This window comes from Phalacrocorax aristotelis, chromosome 5, assembly GCF_949628215.1.
Source record: "Phalacrocorax aristotelis chromosome 5, bGulAri2.1, whole genome shotgun sequence".
Taxonomy (NCBI): Eukaryota; Metazoa; Chordata; class Aves; order Suliformes; family Phalacrocoracidae; genus Phalacrocorax; species Phalacrocorax aristotelis.
Window position 1 is genome coordinate 18,022,007 of NC_134280.1, and position 21,619 is coordinate 18,043,625.

General features: G+C 60.2%; 1 protein-coding gene across 16 annotated transcripts in view; it reads right to left on the minus strand.

Annotated features, from left to right (window-relative positions):
- TNS1 (tensin 1) overlaps positions 1-21,619 on the minus strand; it is a 65,978-nt gene that overhangs the window by 24,604 nt on the left and 19,755 nt on the right. For 9 of the 16 annotated variants that reach the window (XM_075093140.1, XM_075093136.1, XM_075093139.1 and 6 more), the window contains 15 exons: positions 21,020-21,058; positions 18,840-18,881; positions 16,445-16,494; positions 15,943-16,114; positions 15,524-15,574; positions 14,885-15,007; positions 14,514-14,578; positions 14,309-14,392; positions 14,078-14,190; positions 13,350-13,410; positions 12,054-12,129; positions 11,787-11,916; positions 11,331-11,396; positions 10,609-10,770; positions 136-1,833 (listed from right to left, as the gene is read on the minus strand). In XM_075093140.1, coding sequence (XP_074949241.1) covers positions 136-1,833; positions 10,609-10,770; positions 11,331-11,396; positions 11,787-11,916; positions 12,054-12,129; positions 13,350-13,410; positions 14,078-14,190; positions 14,309-14,392; positions 14,514-14,578; positions 14,885-15,007; positions 15,524-15,574; positions 15,943-16,114; positions 16,445-16,494; positions 18,840-18,881; positions 21,020-21,058 — 2,932 coding nt within the window. The remainder of the gene's footprint in view (positions 1-135; positions 1,834-10,608; positions 10,771-11,330; positions 11,397-11,786; positions 11,917-12,053; positions 12,130-13,349; positions 13,411-14,077; positions 14,191-14,308; positions 14,393-14,513; positions 14,579-14,884; positions 15,008-15,523; positions 15,575-15,942; positions 16,115-16,444; positions 16,495-18,839; positions 18,882-21,019; positions 21,059-21,619) is intronic. The other 7 variants (XM_075093141.1, XM_075093135.1, XM_075093144.1 and 4 more) reach the window with 3 other exon arrangements.

A 21,619-nucleotide genomic window follows, 5' to 3' on the forward strand; every position in this document is an offset into this window, starting at 1 on the left:
CAAGCGTGGACCTGGCACAAATAAGGAGTCACTGCATCTCCCATCTCTGGCTCCACATTGCACCACCCCCCTAAGCTCCGGCGTCTCAGGACATGCAGTTCCCCCCATCCCCCCCGAGGAATCAAAGTGTCCTACCTGCCACCCTGTGGGCCACCAGGCCCTCCAGATTCAAGGGCTCTTCTGCTGACCTCGACAGGTCTTCATAGCTCTCCGGTCCCTTGGGGGGCATCTGAGTTTGTGGCAGGATGGTGGGGGAAGGCGGGGAGGACACAAGGAGGTGCTGAGACCCCACGGGGCTGTAGGAGGTGCTGAGTGGGATGTTGCCCATTGGTGCTCCGGCCGGGGCATGGCTGTAGCTCCTCGGCTCCGGCACAGTTGCTGGCTGGTAGCTGTAGGGTGAATAGGTTTCCCGGTACTCATGCACCCCACAGTCTGGCTCCCCAGGAGAATAGGCTTTGCCCCCAGGCTCAGAGACTACAGGGCTCATGGATGTGCCAAAGGACCTCGGCTGGACTACTTGTGGAGCCGGCCGGGCATAGAGACCAGTGATGGGCTGGGCTGAGAGGGAGGAGAGCAGGGGTCCTGCTGGCTTGTCCTGGCAGGAAGCAGCAGGTACGCTCTGTGATTTGTGGACGGCGGGCGCGAGGTCCAGCATGAGGACATCGAGCGCTTCGATGGACTGCTCAATCTCCCGGCGGGAGGGCGCCCGGGGGAATTCAGGCATGCTGTGGCTGTGCGGGGGCACTGGCTGTAGTGGACTGGGCTGGGGGCTGCAGCTGGAGATGCTGGGGCTGTGGCTATCCATGCCACCCTCCTGCAGCCGGGAAGGCGGCCGGCTCCCTCCTTGCTGCTGCCAGGAATTCAAGCCCCTCTGCACGGCCTCCCGGCTGCTGGTGCTGCGAGCCGGGGCCTGGGGCAGTGCCGGGGTCGCATCGTACTTGGCCATGTCCACCGCCGGGAAAGATCGGGAGCGGTAGGCGCTGGGGGGGTCATAGCCATACACGTAGGGCTGGGAGCTGGGCAGCGGCTGGGGCTGGAGCCAGCCTGGGGCATGGGAGCCCGGTGGGCGCTGCGGGTAGCCAGCCAGGTGGTCCTGAGTGGATGCTGAGGGTCGCAAGGGAGGCAGTGGCTCGCGGAGGTGGTGGCCCACCAGGGCATTCTGGTTGTTGTAAGGGTAGCCACCGTTGGAGATCAGCTCGCCGTCATACAGCCCCTCCTTCAGCAGCTTCTCAGCCCCATTGCAGCTTGAGGGGCCATTGGGCAGGGAGGAGAGGCTGCCCACCTGGGGTGCCTCCTGGTAGCCGGCCTCGCTGGCAGTGGTGGTGCCGTCCAAAGAGGAGAGCGTGCCCAGGCTGCCCACGCTGTGCCCATCCTGGTTGGGCAGCTCGTCATCCAAGATATCTGTCTCCCGCTCAGCCACCAGCACTGCGGCATTCCCATTGACGTGCACCTGAGCTGGCACCACACGGCGGCCCGGCACGGCAGGCAGGCGTGCCGGCACAGGGCTGGGTGCGTGGTTGTGCATGGGTGGCGCACTCTCCAAGCCGAAGCCAACAAGGAGACGATCCAGCTCCCGCTTCTCCTCGGGGCTCAGCACCGCCTGGCCACTGGGCGCCCCAGGCACCCCCGGCTCATCGGTCCGGTCGGTCTTGGTGGAGGCGGTGGAGTTGCCCGAGTCGCTGCTCACCGAGAGCGTGTGCTCAACATGGTTGGGCGCTGCCGAGACTGGGAGACGGGCAGCGTTGACGGCACCAGTGCTGCCGTGGAGGGAGTCTTTCTTCTTCACTTTAGCGTAGAGGCTCCCATCCAGGGGCCCTTGCGTGTGCCCAACCTCTGCAAAGGGGAGAAATGAACACGAGACCCGAGATCAATTGCTGGCTCTCTGCACGGAGCTAATGGGTCCCATTAGCTGGTGGTTTTGATCTCTTCTGTGCCGCCGGAACACTTAACGACCAGCATCGCTGTCTCCTCGGCACCCTCCACAATCCCACGGGCGCCACCATGCAGAGACACTGGAGCCAGAACCCCCCAGCCCCATGCGCCCGCAGCCCCCCACTCCGCATGCCATCCTGCCCTGTCTTGCAAGAACCGCCTGCTCCGCTGGGATCCACAAAAATCCACCCCCGGCTCCAGGCACCATTCCTGGAAATTTCCCTCCATGGCTGGTGAGGGCTGGGGCTGCCCACACGGTTGGCTGTCGCTTCACTGCCCCACTGCTCCGCAGGACTCAGCTGGCCCTGAAGGGCCACGCAGCACCGGGAAGGCGAATGCAGAGGGTGGGGGAGATGCACCGTGGGCCGTAGGAGGACGGGTGGAGGCGGTCAGGATCTGGCCTCGTAGCTCTGCATGTCTCCAGCTGGATGGATTTACTCAGCCCACGGGTGAAGGACGGATGAACCACAGACCCACCTTCCCCCCCCCAACCCACTCTCCTCCCAGATCACAGATCCAGCCAGCTGCCCATCCTTGACATTTTCTTCCCTGGCTACAGACAAGCTCCCACCCTTTCTCTCCTTCCCCCTTCCCCTCCCAGCCCGGGTTGATCTGCCCCGGACCTTTCCTTGCTGCCAGACACTGCCCCGAAGCTCCCATACAGGCAGCACCTCTGCCCAACCCTGAACATGCAGCATCTCCTCCCTGGGAACATACCAAGCCCCCTGTCCCCAGGATTTGAGGTCAGTGTGAGCAGCCAGCTCAACTCCACATCTCCAACAGGCTGAGGGGCAGCCAGGGCACAGCAGCATCACCACTGGCAACTTTGCACCCCAGCTCCAAGCCCCCCAGGTCCCACCACAACCAACAGCATCGACAGCACAACCAGCTGCACCCTTTAAATGTTTCCAAGCAGGGCAACCAGATTTTGGGGGCACAGAGGGACCCCTGGCCACGAAGACAGCAATGGGGACAGCCCCCAAGCCACGTCCCCCCGCCAGAGTGTGCACAGCACTGGCTGGGCTACAGACTTCTGTTTTTCCAGCTCCCCACTGAGGTTTCCTGGAAGGGCTTACGAGCAGTGTTAAACGCTTTCTTTTGGAGGAAAAAATGACTTTTCTCTGGCAGGAGGCCAGATGGCTGACTCAGGGACGGAAGATGGCCCTAACGCGATAGTGTGAAATCAGAGCGCTCCTATCTGTGAGCAAAACACTTCCGAAAGCCAGCCCTGAGCCGGGGACAGCTTAACCAGTCCCACACCACAGCACCCATGCCCCAGCAGCTCCCATGCCACCGAACCCCCTCTCCATAAGGCAGAGGAGGCAATAACACCCAGCACATGTCCTACCAAATCAGGGCCCCCTCCTCACTGCTGATTTTCCATTCCCAAATCCCCTTCAGCAGCGTCCCAAGGAGGCAGCCAAGCCCCAAAGCCCCCCCTTGGCTTGAAGGTGCCCCAGGTCCATGCAGTGATGTCCTCTCCAGGCACTCGGTGCAGGAAAGGATGAGGATGGGATCCATGATTTCTCCTGGAGACTCAGAGCTCCTTCATCCATCTGGTGTAGCCCGGAACCAGGAGCATTTGACTCCACAACACCTCCCGTACCAGGGAAAAGGGGGAGAGAGGGAGGGAATCCCTTCGTATGGAGGGAAAAAGGAAAAAGCAGCATGCCCAGAGGCAGCGTCAATGCCAGAGAGGCTGAGACATCACCTGGAGCCAGGTCATCACCCAGCCCTCTGTCTGATGGCAGCAATGGGTGCTGGCAGTCCCAGGAAACAGGGCAAGAGCCAGAGTGGGGGCTGGGATAAATGGGGCAGGGGAATAGAAAGGAAAAGGGAATAAATAAATATAAATGAAAGCACGTGGCACCAAGGGAGAAAATAGCTGGGAAAGGCTTTAATTAGACTGTGGGCTGGGCACTGCCCCACAGCTGGGAGAAACGTCTTGAAAGCGGGGTCAGGATGGGGTACGACACAGTTCGTGGCAGAGCCAGAAAGGCCCAAGCACCCCACTCCGCTTTCCCCAGACCCTCCAGCCACGCGGGGACATGGTGGATTTGATGGTCTCCACCCCAGAAGCAGTACCAGGGTAGCAAGCAAGGAGGGGGCCATGACACCTCCATCATCAGCCAGGCCCTCATCCCAAGGCTGCTTGACCCCACACCTGACCGCCCACCCTGTCCTCGTCCCCACATGACCCCTGGACTTCGATGCCAAGAGCCAAATCCTACTATTCCCTGCCACTCCCAGGACTCCATCCTGGGCAACACTGTCACTTGTCACCTGAGAAGTTGATTAAAATCCCCCAAAAAAGAGCAAGGGAAGGGGGGACAGGCTGCCTTATCTGAAGCAGCTGTCCCCAGAGCAGCAGGCTCCCAGGTCCCCATTTGCAAAGCATTTGCAGCTCCCAGCAAGGTCAGATTTCATCCCTGAAGGTTAGAGCTGCTCCAGCCCAGCAGGCTGTGCCATCCCAGTGTGGGTTGGGTTCGCCCAGAGCTTAGCCCCAGACGCAGCTCTGCTCTGGCTCTATCAAGGCAGCTGTGGGAAGCACTGAGCCCAGCCTGGTCCTATCCCTGCTGCCAGGCTTGCTGCCCCAGCAGGGCAACGCTCTGCCCGCTCCCTCCCCAGCACACTGCAGCTATGCCCAGGAGAAAAACTGGTCCAGGGCACATATGACAACAGGAAGGGGATTCAGCTTGCATCCCCAAAATCCCAGCCATCCACCTCAAACCCAGTGGGGTGCACAACACAGCATCATGCACCAGCACAAACGCTGACCAGGGCTCTGCACCAGTGTAGAGGATAAGGCTGGGGTACCACCATGTCTCCCCTAGTCCTGTCCCCAGCCTCAACTCCCCACCACCCAGAGCCCTGGCTCCAGGGCATCTCTGGAGCATCAGCCAGCATGGAAGATCCTGGGGTCCTGGGACCCTTTGTAGGATAAAAGGTGCAGGCTGAGTGCCATGGGGGAGAGCTCAGCCCCCCCAGCTCTGGTTTCGTCTTGTGCCCAGATATGATGGCAAGAAGTAATCACAGCCCCTGACCTGTGGGTTACCACGGCCACAAATTACCCACCCACCCCCAGCGCTTTCCCCCATCCCATCCAGCTCAAAGAAAAGCAAAGTCAGGACTTACCAAAGGGAATGGGGAAGAAAAGATCCCAGGTGAAGAGAAGGATCAGGCAGCAAAATCCCTTTCCTTTGCCCCTTCCAGCACCAGGGCCTTCCAGGGGGACCTGGTGCAGTGGCAGCTCAAACGGAGTCTGCGGCCAGCTCCGTGTGTCTGTCCAGGACAGGAGCTGACAGCCCGGAGCTGGCTTTGGTTGGCGTTTGTCTGTTTGGCTTCGCTTTCCCTCTCACAGAGGGAGCTACTCCTTCACCCGCGCCGTGTCCCACGGGGCCAGCGAGAGGGGCACCCCAATGGCAGTGGGGCACCGGAGTGGCTCAGCTACAGGATACCCCAGGACATGGGGTGCCAGAGGAGAGGACGGAGGAGAGGAAGGCGGCAGAGGCAGGAGACAGGCTGGAGGTGAGGAGGTGCTGTTGTGCTCTCCTCCGCCCCAGACCGCACAGGGATGAGCGGGGAGGGGAAGGCGGCTGGGGGCCGCCCAAGCATAAGCCCCAGCCCAGGTTAACCCCAGCGAGGTGCGGAGAGGGTGAGAGTGAGAGCCATGGAGGGAGGACAGCTGGACAGACAGCTCCTAGCTATGAATATTAACTACTTCCTCCACAGGCAGGGCTGCGCTGTGTTAACTGTTTCATAGGCATGACAGACAGACAGACAGCTGGACAGCCTACCCACCAGCCACTGGGTGCAGAGCGTCTCCCCACTGGATGCCCTCCCCGCCTTTGAGATCCCGAGCCCTGCCCCTGCGTGCACGTGTCACACTTGCCCCCAAAAAGCAATGGGGGTGGGGATGTCCTTTCAGGCCACACGTCATGCTGTAACCCAGCCGGGACTGCAAATCCAAATGTCTTGCTGGAGACTTGAGTTTCTCCATCTTAAATATGCAGCCAAAGAGGAGTGGAAATCCGCCGTGGCCAAGCCACTGACCCTGCCAGCACCAAACCCGAACCCTTTTCACAACCCCCCTTCCCTGCCCCACCGGCACTGTGGCACGGCGTGGACGCACCAGCATTGGTTTCAGGACGGCATGTGCCACCCTGTCCCATGGCAGGAGGCACGGCATGGATCCTGTCCACCCTGGAGCCATCTGCAACAACACTGCTCCATCCCAGGCAAAATCTGTGTGGGGATGGTGCTTACAGTTTGCTGGTCCAGGTGACGGTGAGCCCACCCCACGTCCGGGCCATGCTTGAACCCATGCTCAAGCCTCCATTCCTCAACTGATCCAACATACTCAGCAAAGCGTGAGGCTCCCTCCACTCTAATCCCCCAAATCGTGCATTTCCCACACCCCTGCAGATGACGGCAGGGGATGAGAGCACTGTTTCCAGCCGGCCCCCTGACTCACAGCCCCGTTTGTTCCCAAACAGTGGCACATGCCAAGTCAGCATCCTCCCAAAACCTCCGAGGTTTGCTTGCTTCTCTGCCTTTTTATTTTTTGCCCCTGTCGTGCTGCTGTGGGCAGCCTGCGGGAGGGCAGGCTGAGAGCTCCCACTCCAGCCCGGCTGCCTGGGAACAGCCCCAGCCCCACACACATGTGTGCTGGCAGGTCTTGACTTCAAAAATGGTTTAAATGAGGAAGAGAAGGGGCTGAGCTTCCATCAGCCTGTCCCTCTCTCACTGCATCCCAGCACTGCCTGGTTTCCAGTCCCAGTGGGTCCAAAACCCATCAGCCCCTCACATCACAACACCAAATACCAGGTCAGAGTACAGACTCTGCCCTGGGAGCAGCCATGCTCCAGCCGAAACATCTAGCCAAGCCCGTAGATGCTCCAGCATTTCTCCCATGGGGAGTAACCAGAAGCAAGAGGGAGACACTCCGTGTGGATCCCAATCTAGCCCAGCCGAGTCCCCACCACCCCCCAAATGCTTGCCCCGCCAAGACCTTACCTTGCCACGGCCGGAGCAGAGAGCAGCAGAGAGCAGCAGAGAGGGGCGGGATGGGGAAGGGGAAGCAGATTCCTTCAGCTTTAGTCAGCTGGCGAAGGCGAGAGGAGAGCCAGCGGCTCCCCTCCCCACCGAGCCCGGCCAGGGATCCAGCCGCAGGGAGGAGAGCAGCAGCCTGCCGGCAGCTCCAGCGATGGATTTAACAGCTCTGGCCTGGCCCATTTGGCTCTCTGCCTCTGCACAGCCTGGCTTGCCCTCCTGGGCAGCCTCAGCCCCAGATAAGTGGGACAGGATTTGGCCCTACTAGGGATGATGTACCTCATGACACATCCACCCTCCTGGAGGACCAACGGATGACAGAGACCCCATCTAGGGTCTTGCTGCCCCACAGAAAGGTGGAGGATTGTCATCCTGCTCGATCTGGGGGGCTCTGGGAACCCCCAAGCTTTGGCATGTGGGGTTCAGGCTCTGCTATGACCTCCCATCCCCAGAGGGGTGGGATGGTCATCCCACTCCTGACCCTGTCCAGCCCTGCCCTGCGTATGGGGCTGAGCTGCAGGGGATCCCCATGCCAGAAACATGACTCAGGTGGGGATTTAGCAAGTCTCTTGCAGATGTTGGATTTGGCCAGGCCCTGGCCACCTCCCTTCCATCCCTGGTAAATAAAGAGGGGCAGGCAGGGCCAGCCCACAGTGGGGACAGGAATGATACAGAGGTGGGAGGTGGGGAGGGGTGTGGATGCTGGGTGCAGCAGGACCAGCCAGGGTGGGTCCAAGGGATGGTCCTTACAGGGAGCTGCTGGATCAGGGACACACATCTGGCCCTTTTGCATTGTCTCACACTGCCCCAGGATGGCAAAGCCTGGTGCCCCCCCACCATGGTCACACATCCAGACCCTGAGGACCACCCCTCCACTGGTTCCATGCCAGCCCCAGCATCCTGTTCTCCACCAACACTGGTTTTCTCAGCAAAACCAAACCAGGCCATAGATGTTCCCCATCCAGATTTGCCCACCTGCCTCTGCAGTACCCCAAAAATTTCTCTGCAGCGGCCTTCCAACCAAGTGCAAACCCAGCAGTGCTGCATCCAAATGCAGCTCTCCTCCTGCCTCCCTGGAGCCGGCCTGGCCCCCCAAGGAGAACCACCACTGTGCTGGCAAAGCATCCTTCATGCTCCCTGGATAAAGGACATCTGGCCACCAAAAATAGCTAAAGGAAGAAGAACTCCATCACCACCCTTCAGCCTCCAAACACCCTCTCAGCCAACCAATGGCTACAGGGACTGCAGCAGGAACCCACCACTGACCCCAAAGCCCCTTCAAGGAGGAGGAAGGAGGGTGGGCAGAGCTGCTTGCCTCCCCCGTGCCACTTGGGGATGGATGATGGGCAGTGGGACACGGCTGTGGGCGCATCTCAGCACACCCCACTCTCGCTAAGGACTACGGGGCAGCCCAAGCCCAGCAGCGAGCAGGGACCCTGCCTGGGTAAGGCGGGAGGGTGAGCTTGCTGACAGGGCCAGCCTGTGCCATGGGGGTGGTTCGCAGAGCAGCCCCCACCTGCTGGACCCAGGCAGATCTCCTCAGTCAGAGAGCAAGATGTGAGGGTTCAGACCCCTCTCCCGTGCCCCTTGCCCTGGCAAGCCTGGTCAGCTGGCAACGCTACTGCAACTCAGTTTCCCCTTCCCCAAGCCGCCACAGATAAGCACAGTGGAGGCAAGGGTAACGCCCAGGCAGATACCATCCCCAGCCATCGACCTGCCCCTCTGGCTTCAGAGTCCCACAGGGTCACCCCCACCCTGCCAGGCACCCCTCCAGCCCATATAGGTACCCCACACTAGGCCAAAGCTGCCGGAGAAAGGGCATCCACCTCCACCAAGAGCAGCTGAAGCCAGGGGAGGTGTGTCATGGGGGGACCCACCGTCTGGCAGGCGATCCCGATCCCGTTGGCCTGGGCTGCGGCACCGGTCTGCAGGGAGCCTTCGCCAAGCAGCAAGGACGGGCAGTGGCAGGGACAAGGAGCAGCGGCTGATCCCACCCTGCCACAGGTCCCCGTGCCAGCCTCACCCCCCTCCGCCCCCGGCCGCCGCTTGCTCACGCCTGGTGGTGCCAAAAATGTGGCGTGCAATTCCCTGACCAAATAAGGAGAGAACAACCGTAAACAGGGACCCCCCCCTCGCACAGCCATGCACCAGGATCCCCATCCCGGTCTGGGACAGGCTGGAGAAGAGGAATAGTGCCAACAGAGAGGGAGTAAGACAGGAGCCCCCTGAGCCCATGCCAGCTCTCCCCACTGCTGCTCAAGGTGCCCTATGGCGCAGCCAGGGGGAGACCCCCTATAGCTATAGATGGGCTGTCTTGCAGCTGCCTGCACTGGCACGGGTTGGAGGACAGCCTCCTGCCTGCAGCTTTACCCTCCAGCAGTCCTGGCTTATCCCCAAACCGGCACAGTGTTTGCAACTCCAAGGTGCCCTCGTTCCCCATTGTCACCCTCCCTACAGGAAGGACAGCCTGGCTGGCATATGGAGGGACCTCCACAGCCCCAACACCAGCCAAGACCACCGGGAGGGGATGAAGAGGAGCCCTGGGGTACGTCCACAGCCCTGCAAGTGGCTGGGAGTGCTGTGGCTCTGCCCCAGGGACCAGAGGGGAACACACACGCACCAAGGCACTCAGATCTCTGCAGGCACTTGGGGGCTGCCAGCCAGCCCTGCCGGCTCGGGGCAGGGGCAGAGCTATGGTCTGAGCTCACGGTAGGGACACACCTCCTCTCACCTCGGTGCCAGACCTACAGCCCCCAGCTCCCAGCAACATACCTGAGCCCGCACGTCACGAGTTGCCTCTTTACTGCCCCGAGCCAAGGCAGGCACGCATGCCAGCTCTGTGCAGCCACCCCATGTCCAGCCCCACGTCCTCATCGCAGGCAGGGACCGTCTCGCCTGCTCCAGGCATCCAGAACCCCCACCCTCCCCAGCAAGCCCTGCCACCCACAGCTCCCACTCAGAGCAGCCGGTGACCTTCAGGGATGTCGGGGACCACAGCTGTCGCCACTTGGGGACGCCTGTCCAGACTGGGCCAGGAAAGATCAGACATCTGCTCAAGCCACAGGTGGCTCTGCCACTGGGATGGGGGCCCACCACCTTTTGACATACAAGTCCTGCCTGTTCCTGCCAAGCAGGCAAGGGCAGCCAACTCGCTGCATCCAAATGGGTGTTCAAGGGGCTTTTCCCAGCTCTGAGCAACGGTGCAGACCCTCCAGGGCCAGGGAGATGTCCACCTCTCCCAGGGGAAATTGAGACATGGCTACATCCCACCACGCTTGCATCACGAGAAAGGAGGTGGGAGACCTAATGGTCCCCCCGTTAGGTCTCACTCCTGACAGAACTGGGATCTGGGTTTCTCAGAGCTCTGGGGTGTGAACCAGGGCTGAACCCTGCTCCACACAAACAGGGCTTTGAGAGCAAAAGTGCTGAAAAAAGAGCCTGAGCTCCCTGGCACCACAGCAGGAGGGAAAGTCCACAAGATCTTCCTCTCCCATCCCATGGCCATGCTCCTCGTGGCAGTGGCCATCTGCCCCCAGCATTGCTGCCCACCAGTGTCCCCTTCCCTGGGGTGGAGGGGATTTCCATGGGAACACTTGGGCCACTGACCACCCCAGGAGCCCTAACCTTTCTCCAGGTGCTTGCCAGGCAGGGGCGGGTCAGCCCAGGTGCCCTCTGTGCTGTCCTCGCGCTGGATGTTGAAGTTCTCGTAGGAGTCCCACCGGATGAGTGGGTCGGACGTGTTGTAGTCCACAGAAACGCTGGGCCCGTTCTCCAGGTGCTCCATGCCTAGGAAGAGGCAGGACAGTCAGTCAGGGTGACGATGGAGCCAGTGCAGGTGGGATGGAGGGAGGAGACTGAGAGAAGGTGCAGGCAAGGGAAAGAGGGCAGGAGCCATAGGATAAGGCAGGAGAGTCATGTAGCAGCAGGGGCACCAAGAGGGATGGATGGGCAAGGGAGGTGCATTAAGACCCACAAACATGGTGTACAGGGCTGGCCAGGGCTTTTGGGATGGCCTAGGGACAGGCAGACAGACTGACAATGAGCGTGCCTGAGGGAGGACTTTTTGGGGTGAGGGGTCCTCCATTCCCAAGCAACCCCTCCCTCTCTCCCACGCCAGAAAGTGCTGCAGAAAGCAGCCTCCTAGGGAAGAGAGCAACGGTGATAAGGCACCCATGGGTGCTCCTAGATCAGCATCGCTGCCTGGACACCTCATCCCAACCTAGTGACAAAGGGACTGCAAATGGGGCAGGGGGAGGTGGCAAGGGAGGCAGCAGGGGATAGAGCTGGGGAGCAGGAGGGGACACAGCACCCAGCTCCAAACCCCCATGGTGGTGACCCAGACATACCTTGGATCTTCTCAGGGCCATAGGAGAACACAAACTCCACCTTCCCATACTCGGGGAAGCGGTCATCTGGAAGGGAGCAGAGCAAAGGGATCATCTCCATCTATCCCACCAAGGGCACCCAGACAGCCACCCTAAACATGCCTAGAGCACAGAACACCCACACTGGCCAGAGCAAGGCCAGGAGCTGGTAGAGGATATGCCAGCATGGGGCAGCACATCTCAGCCCCCAAACAATCTCATGGCAGCCCCTCCAGATCAGTACCAGATTTGGGCAACAAAGGGAATGACACTGCCACCGGTCCCCGAGTGGCACTGCCCCGTGCAGATGAGGCAGGAGCACCCTGCTTCATTGAGGGCAGATTTGGGGAGGGTACCCAGATGTCCTAGCAACGGCAGCAGCGTCAGAGGTGCAGGAGGAGGAGGGAGTTTGGAGTGGGGAGGTGCCGGGGTGGTTACCTCTGAAGGCCTCATCCAGGTCCTGCTTGCCAAAGACGACGTCAAGGTCATGCACAGCACACGTGTGGAACTGCACGCGGAAAATCACATCACGGGTTGGGCTGCGAAACTTCTTGTGGTAACACTTCAGCTGCGGGGGACAGCAGGGTTGAACTGTGAGGATGAGCCCCAGGGGCTGGGCAAGGGGGAACTGGAGGGTCCCAAGGCACAAGGACCACCCGTCCCCTGGCTGCTCCCCGCACAGGGCGCTGAGCCAAGGCTCCTTACCAAGATATCGCCCTTGAGGAGCAATCCAGGCTCAATGGTGATACAGATGCCTGTCTGGCTGTCTCCTTGCACGTTGCTGCAGAGGGACAGTGGGAGGACATGAGCTGCGGTGCAGAGCCCTCCCAGAGCTCCGAGCGCTGCCTTTACCAGTCCTTTCTACCCAAACCCAGCCAGGAAAGGCGCAAAGCATGGAACTGGCCCTCTCGGTGACAGAGGAGGGTCCATCCCCCACCCCAGGGGCACCCATTCCCAGGGGGAGGTGGGCAAAAGGGCAAAACTGAGCCACAGTTCGACGAGGAGGCTAAAAATCACAGACAGGAGCATTTGACTAGGGCCCGAGTGCTGGGGCTGCACTATCAGCCATCCACCCTGCTCCCTCAGGTCCAGTGGAGCACAGGATGCAGAAGGAGAGCTTTCAGGGAACCTCTCCTCCCTACCTCAGTTTCCCTGCCAGAAGCCCTCACCGCACCAGGGCACTGGTGGGGCTGCCTCCAGGCAGTGGCGTCAGCAGCAAGGGACAAGGGAAGAAGGGAGTTGGATTTCACAGGCAAGATAAACCTGGAGTTTATTACTGGCATCCCATAAGCAGTCTATTAAAAGCTGAAAGGCAAGGCTGGGATGGCAGTAAATCTTGCCTAATGGGGATGCCTGGCTGCAGGGAAGGGAGAACCCAGTTCAGGGGGGTGAGATGAGAATATCACCAAAGCAAGGGGCTTTGCTCCCTCCAGGGGGACCAGGAGCCGAGGGTCCCAGTCTGGGATGCAGCCCCAGCAGAGCATCTGGGTGGCTGGAGGAATCGACTCCTGCTTTGCCTTCACCAGCTCCCAAGAGCAACATCAGAAAATGGTGTCAGAGTAAATCATGGGGAGGTCAAAATGGGGGCAACACTTTTTGGGGGAGAGAAAGAGGGCTTTTAGGGCAGTTCTGGGCAGCAGGAGCAGCTCTTTGGGCAGGGAAAGGAGAAAGACCACCATCCCCCAGGGACATGTCCCCATCCCTGTCCCTGCTCCCTCTGGGGACAACCAGCCCCAGGCTCTGCACAGCCCCGGGCTCCCTCTGCTGATACACAGAGTCACTACAGCCCTCCCACCAGAAGGGCCCAGTATGGCCCAGTGTAGCCAGTTACCACCTCCAAGGAAAGGGAAGCCCCTCTTTTTGGTTCCCTGGGCTACAGACAGAGTAAGCACAGGGCACTGGGACTGCAGGGAACGTGACCTTGACCCTCTCCATCTCCCCCCACTTGCCAAGCCCCACATGCTGGGAAGGAGGGAAGTCCCCTGGTGAGGAGATAGTTACTAGATCCCTGAGGTGTAGACGGGCTGCATGGCCTGGTAGATTTTCAGGAAGGGCCGACAACCTGGAAGACATCAAGGCGGGGAGAGAAGGCGTACTGCTGTTAGCCGGCAGGGTGGAGGGGCCGGGGCAGGGATTAGTCACAGGGGAGAAATCCAAACAGGGAAGGAGCCAAGGCAAACAGCCACTCCCCGCCCCGGCCAGCCCACACCGGCCATGGGCAACATCTGGGATGGGCAGAAAAGGATGCTCCAGATAGGGTGGGAAAGGAATAAAGCTCCTATAGCCCAGTTTGGGTCCTGTAGGACCTGGGTCAAGTGCTGGACTGGGGATGGAGGTAGGATGATGGGGATGTTGGTCTCTGAGAGAGGGACCATTTCTGGGAACCAGCACTGGGCATGGTGCTACGTCCCAAACCCAAGCTCCAATCTAGTGCCATCCTCCAAAAAGCCATCAGAAAAGCCTTGTCACCCCACAGCTCAGGTTAGTGCCCAGCCCCAGGAGCCCTGCACAGGGTGGGTACCCTGCAAGGGCACCTCTGTGGGAAAAGGGTGGCACCCTGCTACGTGAACAGTCACAGAGAGGGAGCAGTACCTGAGAGGGAAGGGGAAATTCAAATTGCTGAGGAAATTGTGGAAAATATCCCCCATGGACAGCAAGCCCAGTCAGACAGCATGGGGTGGCCGTGTGTACGTGGGGCCAGGCTGGGGAGAGCCATGGGGGGTACCTACCACCTTTCGACTCAAAGTTGGGGATGCCGTGCATGATAACGTGGTGGAGGAAGAGGGGCTTGTTGTTCATCTTGATGCTGCCGGACAGGAGCCCACTGAAGTAATGGATGTACCTAAAGCAGGGACAGGCAGCTCAGGGGCAAGACCCACAGTGAAGCACCCACCTTGGCTCCCCTGCACCCAACCACCCAACCACCCAACCACAGGGGCAAAATGCACACCAGAACCCACCTCTTCTGGGATGGCTGTCCTACTGGCACTACCTTGTCCTCATAGAAGCGCTTCATGGCAAACCTGTCCAGAGCCTGGTCAGCACTGCAGGGACAAAAGGGTAGATGAGGTTGAAGGAAAGCATCAGCACCGGCACCCCAGCACCTCCAGGATGGACGTCAGCAGTGGGCCACAGGACCACCCCAGAACCGCGTATCCCTCTCACCTGGCCGAGATGTTGCTGTAATGCATGTAGGCAGCCACCACCACTCCCAGCCGGCCACGGTTCCCCTGCAGGCACACAGCAAAAGGGGTGTCACAGGGGCAGTGATGCCTGCAAGCATCCAAGCACGGCCATCCCACACACGGGCACACACACACTGGTCTTTACACACATGCACCAACCCACACACACCACAACCCTTATACATACACACCAGTACACATATATGCTGACACCTCCACACACCCCAAACCCCAAAACGCCACATTCCCTGCACCTGCTCAGCCTCTGAGGCTGCCCAGCCCTGTCCCTGCAGCTCCCCACCCCTGCCAGACCCCCATCACTGTGCATCCTGGGGACAGGGTCCAGACCACCTTGTTGTGCAGCACCACCACATTGTGTGCCGCTGCATTGAGCCACGTGTCCATGGCTTTGCAAATGCTGCAGATCTTCTCCAGCGCTGGAGTGTGCAGGTCAGGCCACCCAAAATCCAGCACCTGGGGACAGGGGACAGCCAGGGGTCACATCCATGCCAGGCTCTGCCCCCTCCACAGTCCCTAGCCTGCCAGCATGCAAAGCCTAGGGCATGCACCCAGGAGGGACACCACCACGTCGCCCTGACATGCCCCTCCCAGCCTTTCCCCCATGCCTGCACCCCACTGCCCAGACCTCTGCCATGGGGGGGGGCCATCAGAGACCCAGATCTCAGTCCCGCTCGTGGGGTCCCTCAGCTCAGCTGCCACAGGTTCCCCCATGTTCACAGGGATGGGGACGATGCCTTAGGGATGTCTCCAAGAGGTCCCAACAGCCAGGTTTGGGCTGGGGGGGCGGGGCATTAAGCTGAGATCCCACAAACTCATTGGGAAGTCCCAGTGCTTTCCATCCCCTGCTCTTCCACCAGCTGGGTGGGATAGAAAGGGTGGCTGTTCCTCCCCCAAACAGCTTGCAGCAAGGAGCTGGTGATGCAGACAGCCTTGCCCTGAGCCCCTCTGCTCCCCGCAGCTGCAACCCACCTTGGGGTGAAGTCTGCTGATGTCATGTCTCCGCTCAGAGAGGTTGAAAAGCTTCAGGGAAGAGGAAAGACAGAGTGAGGGGACACCTTCCTCCCTCACTGCCACCTCCCACCTCTTCCTTACTTCAAAGCTTCCCCAAATCCTCCTGTGTGAGGCTTCCCCAAACACATTAACCCAAGTAATGCCTTGCCATGGGGCAATGCAATGGCCAAAAACTCCCAGTGGGTCCAAAAGGGACTAGAAAGCTTCAAGGAAGGAAAAAAATTCTATCCATCCTGGTGCAAAGACTACCCCCTCACCAAAGTCGAGCCCAGTTGGAGGCAAGGAAGCAGGATTTATCCCCTGCAACACCCCATCCTCAAGACCTGAGTGCCCCAGCCCCTTCCCCAGCCTGGAGGAGCCCCAGCCATGTCCCTCACCACATAGTTGTCCCCATGCTTGGACTTCAGCATGTGGGCCACCTCACGGAGGTTGCTGCAAAAGCTCTGCTCCTCAGCCGTGCTGGGGTAGGAGACGGCGATGATCCGCTCCGTGATGTACACCAGGTCCAGCTCACAGCTGCTCTCCATGGCCGCGGTCAGGCTCATGCTCCTGGGCAAGGGAGGGGACTGCCATCAGGGCACAGTGTGGGGAGGGGACACTGTGACCCTTCCCCTCCCTGTACAGCCCCTGAGGTTAAGCGAGATGGGCTGGGATACATGGGGATGCAGCAGCAAGGCTGCTTGCAGCCTCTCCCTTGCTCCTAGCCCCATTGGAGTGTCTTGAGGACCCCAAGTTGGGGATAGCATGTCGTAACTCCCATGTCTTCTCCATGGGGAGCATCTACCAGCTCTAGCACATCTGGAGAAGCAAAGTGTTGGCAGGGGCAGAGGTTCAGGCAGGGCAGAGATGGTCACCAGATGGGGAGACTGAGGCATCTACCTGGATGTTTTGTGGCGTGACTGCCCGCTCCTGGGGGATTTTGTGGCATCCTAAAGAACCAGAGAGGAAATGCCAGTTATTGCCCTGACCCAGCCTGCAGCCAGCACAGGTGTCCTGCTAGAGGTGGGTGTGATGGTGCTGCTGGAGCATCCCACCCCTGCCGTGCTACACTGCGCACCATAACACCCCAAAAATATTGCTGTCTAAATCTCACCTGCGGAGCATTCTGGTGGCACCAAACGCCCCACAGCACCATCACCCCACCCCCCCATGGCCACAAGCAAAACCCAGCTCTCACAACCCCAGTGCAGCTGGCACCAGCCACCATGGGCACTGCAGGGCTGGTGCCTTGGCACAGGGTCCCAGAGGACCTTTGAGGAGGATGCTCTGGATGGGGGGACAGTCTCAGGCATGTCAATAGTCCAGTCTCAGTCGGGCTCTGGGCACACACCTGGCAGGACAGAGTGGCTTTGGCCACAGGGGCAGGTTTACTGCCTAAGCGGCAGCGAGGAACCAACCAGGCACAACGGTTTGCTTTGGCCCCGGCTCTGCAGAGCTGAATGCTGTGAGGAAATGTTTGAGCTCTCGGAGCAGGAAACTTCTATTTATGCATGTTCTCCGGCCTCAAGAATTTCATCTGCAGCCGGTTTGCTTGGTGACTTCGTGACCTCAGCCAAAAAACAAAGCAGGGTTTCCAAAAAAAACCGCTAAGGAAAAACACACTCACACCTCATTAGTTTTAGTATCTCCAACTAACAAGCAGGAGTCACTTAAAGACTCATCTTGTGAAAGGCAGCACATCCCGAGCCCCCGGAAGGATCCAGAAACAAGAGTTGCGCTCCACAGCCGGCTCCCAGGAGCTGCAGGACCTGCTGCCACACTCCTCAGGGCTGCAATGTCCTGCAACTGGCACACCGGAGGTGGTGGTACTAGATGGCAGAGGTTTCCCTGGCACTCTTTGCCCACTATCTCCTACCCAGTGCAGTCCCAGGGCTGCTGCCGCGGCACCCAGCGCCACCCTCCATCACCCTCGTGTCCCTCTTTCAAGGTCAGGCTGCCCAGTGGAGCAGAGCCGGCTAAGCAGGCCACAGACAACAGTCTCCCCTCCCAGCTGAAGCCACTCCGAGAAGCTGCAGCCCCATCCAAGCACCCGGGGGTGTGCGGGCAGCAGGGACAATCCCCACCCAGGTTGTCCCCAGGGTGCTCCACATCTCCTGCTCACCCCAGAAACCCCCCAGCATTGCTGGGGACAAAGAAGGAGTTAAAATGCAGCAAAAAGAGAGGTAAAACCTTTCCAGGGTGCATAGAGAAAGCTTGAACCTGAGCGTGGCAGGGGCTCCCTGGCAGGAGCCCCCCAGCTCTGCCCCGCTCTCCCCCCGATCTAACCACAGCTGCGCTGCTGCCTCTGCCACCAGCCCCTGCAGAGGGAAGAGTAAGCCCGCAATCAGCTGACAGGAGCAAGTGCTCATGTTATTAAACACTCTTGCCCGTTGCCGGGCTGGAAGACCCTGAAAAGGTGGTCCCCTTTGGAGCAGAGACCCCGTCCAAGCCAGTATGTCTCAGTCCAGCCCAGCACAGGACAGGCTGGTCTCAGCTCCAGTGGGTTGAAGACCCCCCTGCCAGCCCCGTCGAGCATCTGCCTCCCAGCCCAGGCTGGCTCAGCATGTCCCCAGGCTCTGGGCAGCATCTAAAACCTGGAGGTCCCTTCTGCTTTGAAAGGGTGATGTGAGGCACAAGGAAGGCTGCAGAGATACCAAGAAACTTCCTCAAAAGGGAGAAAAGCCGGCAAAGGCAGCTCCTGATGGTCCTGGTGGACTTTTCTAGCTGTGGCTATTACCCCTCTAGTTCAGAGTAGGTTGGAAACATGTCCTGGACAACCAAAGGGATGGCGCACGGCCAGATCCCAGGTGAGGAAGGTTTTCACTGTCTTACTTGTGGGAACCACTCTGCCTCCATCCCTTGGGTTTCAGCCCCAGCACACAGGGAGGCCGGCAAGCTGGCTGCAGGCAGGGGGAAGCTGTCCACGTTGACTTTGGCAGTGTGTTTGTCTACACTGTCTTAGCAATTTCATGTCCACAGATTAAATAACATATCCCCAGCTCTGAGACAGGAAAGCCGGCTTTGCAGCAAAAGCCCTGGCCCCCCCCTCCACTGGGCTCCACCATGGCCTCTGCCACCAACCCTGGGCACCTTGCTTGGCCATTGGCGTGGCCGTCATCACCTTGGCTGGCAGGGAGGGAGGGCTGGAGGGTCACAGGGGTGTCGGGGGACCACGGGGGCATCCCAGGCTGGAGGATTTTGGCTGCAGGGGTTGCTTGTGGCAATGGGGCAAGCACAAGTGACCCCCCAGGAGGTCTCAAGGCAAAGATCAGCATCTGTGACTGGTAACACTTACCAAGGCATCTACCTGCTTCATGATGCTCTCCCCTGGGGATGGCTGCAGGCAGGCAGGCAGGAGGACAGGGAAGGTGAGAAAAAAGCAAGTGAAAGAGGGGAGAGATTGAGATACACACACAGAGCTGGGGCCAGGGTCAAAAGTTCCCCCTGGGCTATTTCTGGCCCTTCCTAGGAAATGCGCCGCAGTCCCATTTCCTTCCTTGCCTGCCACCAAGTCCGTTCTTCCTAAAGATCGGGAATCCCTCGAAACCCAAGCGTGGAGCCAGGGTGATGCTCCAGTACCATCCTGCGTTGCCATCCTGCCCTGGACTGGTGTCATGGATAGACAGTGCTCAGTCAAACCCTGCGCTTGCTCCATGGCAGGCACCCACTGCCCCCGACACCTCTAGGATCCCATCTGGATCCTCCATGGTCAGACCCTACAACCAGGAGGTAAACAACAGGGCAAGCCCGGCACTGCCCCACACCCAGCCTGGCCGCCAGCCACCGACAGCCCCAGACCCCCAAGATATACCCGGCCCCACAGGGCTGGCGAGGGACCTCGGTGGGAGCAAAGTGGGAGTCTGAGATGCTTAGAAAAGGAGCAAATTTGGTGACAAGCTGCTGGAGTCTACAGTTGGACTGGAGTTAACTTCTCAGGTGGGGGAGAGTGTCCAGACCCCAAATACAGGAAGCAGGGGACAGACACCTCTGCCTGGGGACAGCTGGTTGGGGTACCTGGGGCGGCACAGCAAAGGGACCCAGCTGGGTGGCTTACGGGAGTCTTGGGACCAGCGAGACAGAGGGGACCCCCAAGACCAGGCTGCTCCAGTCCTGGCAGCAGGGCCAAGGCTGCCATTTCCAGCCACGAGACAGAGCAAACTCCTTTCCATTTCCTCCCAAAGCCGCAGTAACGGTCCCAGCTCAAAGCCAACATGTTTTTGCTGGTGATAAGTGCCTGAGGAGGCTGGCAGGGGAGTGGGGGTGCAGGCAGAGATTAAACCTGGGGCAGACAGCCATCGCAGGGCCTCAGGGCAAGTACCACACTCTGCTCCCACCCCATTCCCTTGCTTGTTTGGGCTCATGCACCCCCTTCATGAGCTCACAGGGGGCCATCCTGTAAACCCGCTTTTCAGGTGAGACCCCTGCTATGGGGTGCCCAGCCCAGGGCCCTGCATGGGGCACAGCCACCCTGGCACTGACAGGCTGCCAAGCACAGAGCTGAAACCCTGCCAGGGCCTCCTCTCCCCAGTGCCTGCCCCAGCAGGCCTTGGCACACGTCTGGAGCAAGAAGGAAGGGCAGCTGCACTGGCCCCAGGCAATGCCAGCCTCTCTGCCACCATGTGCCCACTCTGCCTGCCACCACAGGCACAGCCAGGCTGGGGACAGGGCAGAGGGACTGCTCTGCTGGCAAGATGCTGCTTAGTAGGCACCACCACGCCACGCTTCCCAGACCTCTGCCCCAGGCATGGTCCTGCTCCCAGTGCCATCCTGGTGCCCGGCCATCCCTAGAGCCCCGCTGTGGCCCAGAGCAGCATGGCAAGGGAGCACGGCTGCCCGCCCAGCACCCCAGCGCCTGTCCTTCCCAGGACGTGATGAATGGAGATGGGACGCCCAGCTGTTTTCCTGGTGTCCGGAGACGACAGGGTGGGAAGGGCTGTGCGTCACCCTGGCTCCAGCTGCTCCTTAAAGGTCCCCAGGAGGGACAAAAGAAGAGGGTGACAATAACAAGGGCTGCAAATGTGCAGCCTTGCGCGCCCTAAGCCAAAGGCACATATGGTAAAGCCATCTCCGGGTGTGCAAGAAACCGCCCAGCTCTAGCCAGGGATGGGAGGCCCTTGGTGCCAGAGGACCCCAGAGCCCAGGCTGTTCACGTCCCATCTGCCTGTCCCTCCCAGGAACTCCACAAACCCACTTCCCCAAAAGCTCCAGCTCCAGAAATCCCATGATAACTGGGCTGCCCCAGCTCACGCTGCTCTGATGTGGGATGCCCTGCAGCCAGCAATGCTGGGGGACACGGCACCAAAATAGGGGTGCCATTAACCCCAGCACAGGTCCCCTGCGGTTTTGGGGGTGAGGGACTCACACCCTGAAGCCCCCAGGCAGAGGAAACCCCACGCCCAGTGCAGAAAAGGGTGTCCCATCCCACCCAGCGTCTCCAGAGCTCTGCCTGCCACCCACGGCTCACGGGGGACTCACCAGCTCATAGTTGACAGCAGGGGAGCAGGGGGTCACAGCCTGCAAGGAAGCAAAAAGAGAGCCAGGATTAGTCCCTGCAGTCCCCAGCCCACATGGGCCGTAGGAAGGGGCCGGGCTGCAGCATCGCCCTCCGCCTCAAGCAAACCCAGCGCCCACCCAAGGGGGTGACAGGGGCACCCGTGGCCCACGGCCCTGCACCCCGGGCAGGAGCACAGGCATGGTCCCAAGGTCAAGGCTGTGCTCCCTGATAATGGGAGTGGGCTCAGAGCCACCACGGCAGTGCCACTGGTCCTTGGCCATGGACCCTGGGCAGCCCCAGCCCTGGGTGGGCACAGCAGGGCACGGTATGACACGGGGCAGCTGCCTGATGCCAAAAGAGGCTCCTGGAACGAACCCCAGCCCAGCCTCGTGAGCGCTCCTGCAGCCGCCAGCTGAACAGCCCGGCTATTGTTACCTTAATTACCAGCGGCAATTACTGACAATTAACCTTGGGTTTTGCGTGCACCCCAGTCGGCCGGGAAGCAGCAGCATGCCAGGGTGGGAGAGGCAGTGCCTTGTTTTTCGGTGCCGGGAGCAGTGGGAACAGTCACTCCAGCCCCA